This window comes from Rosa rugosa, chromosome 3 (assembly GCF_958449725.1).
Source record: "Rosa rugosa chromosome 3, drRosRugo1.1, whole genome shotgun sequence".
NCBI lineage: Eukaryota > Viridiplantae > Streptophyta > Magnoliopsida > Rosales > Rosaceae > Rosa > Rosa rugosa.
In genome coordinates this window covers 3,454,351-3,454,988 of record NC_084822.1, presented here as the reverse complement: position 1 = coordinate 3,454,988, position 638 = coordinate 3,454,351, and the positions used below count along the sequence as shown (strand labels likewise).

General features: G+C 49.4%; 1 protein-coding gene across 1 annotated transcript; it reads left to right on the top strand.

Annotated features, from left to right (window-relative positions):
• LOC133737032 (small ribosomal subunit protein uS2m-like) lies at positions 1-638 on the top strand. Its single transcript, XM_062164667.1, has 2 exons — positions 1-481; positions 560-638. Exons 1-2 carry the CDS (start codon positions 30-32, stop codon positions 636-638), a joined length of 531 nt encoding a protein of 176 aa, XP_062020651.1. The 5' UTR covers positions 1-29.

Genomic DNA, 638 nt, shown 5'->3' with positions numbered 1-638 from the left:
TGAGGATTCGTCTGATTTTCATCGCCGCCATGGCCGAGAACAAGGCCCGCTTCATGTTCGTCAACACCAACTCCCTCTGGGACGAAATCGTCGAACAAATGACCAAGAAGATCGGCTGCTACTCTCCCTCCATGAACACTCTCTGGCACACTGGCAGCTTCCTCACCAATAGTCACAGCCCTAAGAAGTTCAGGTCTCGCCTGAAGAAGATCGTCTTCGGACCGACTCAGCCGCCGGACTGCCTCGTGGTTATTTACTCCGAGAGGAAGTCGTTGGTGATTCTCGAGGCGCATAGGTTGCAGATTCCGATTGTTTCGCTTGTGGACTCGGACATGCCTATCGAGTACTACAACAAGATCACGTATCCGATTCCGTGTAATTCCTCGGTGCAATTTGTGTACCTGTTCTGCAATTTGATCACCAAGACGTTCATGCTTCAGCAGAAGAAGAGCGGCGCCGTTTCGGCCGAAATTGAGACTAGGTGTGTTGGTGTTTTTAGTGCGTACCAGGTGTTTGATGTTTTGATTGAGTGAGATTGATGTGTGTGTTTTTGTTGCAGTGAGCGAGTGGGGGTTATAGAGGAGGCTAAGAGCACAAAGAAGGATGTGGTGCTTGTGGTTCAATCAATTAAAGGATGA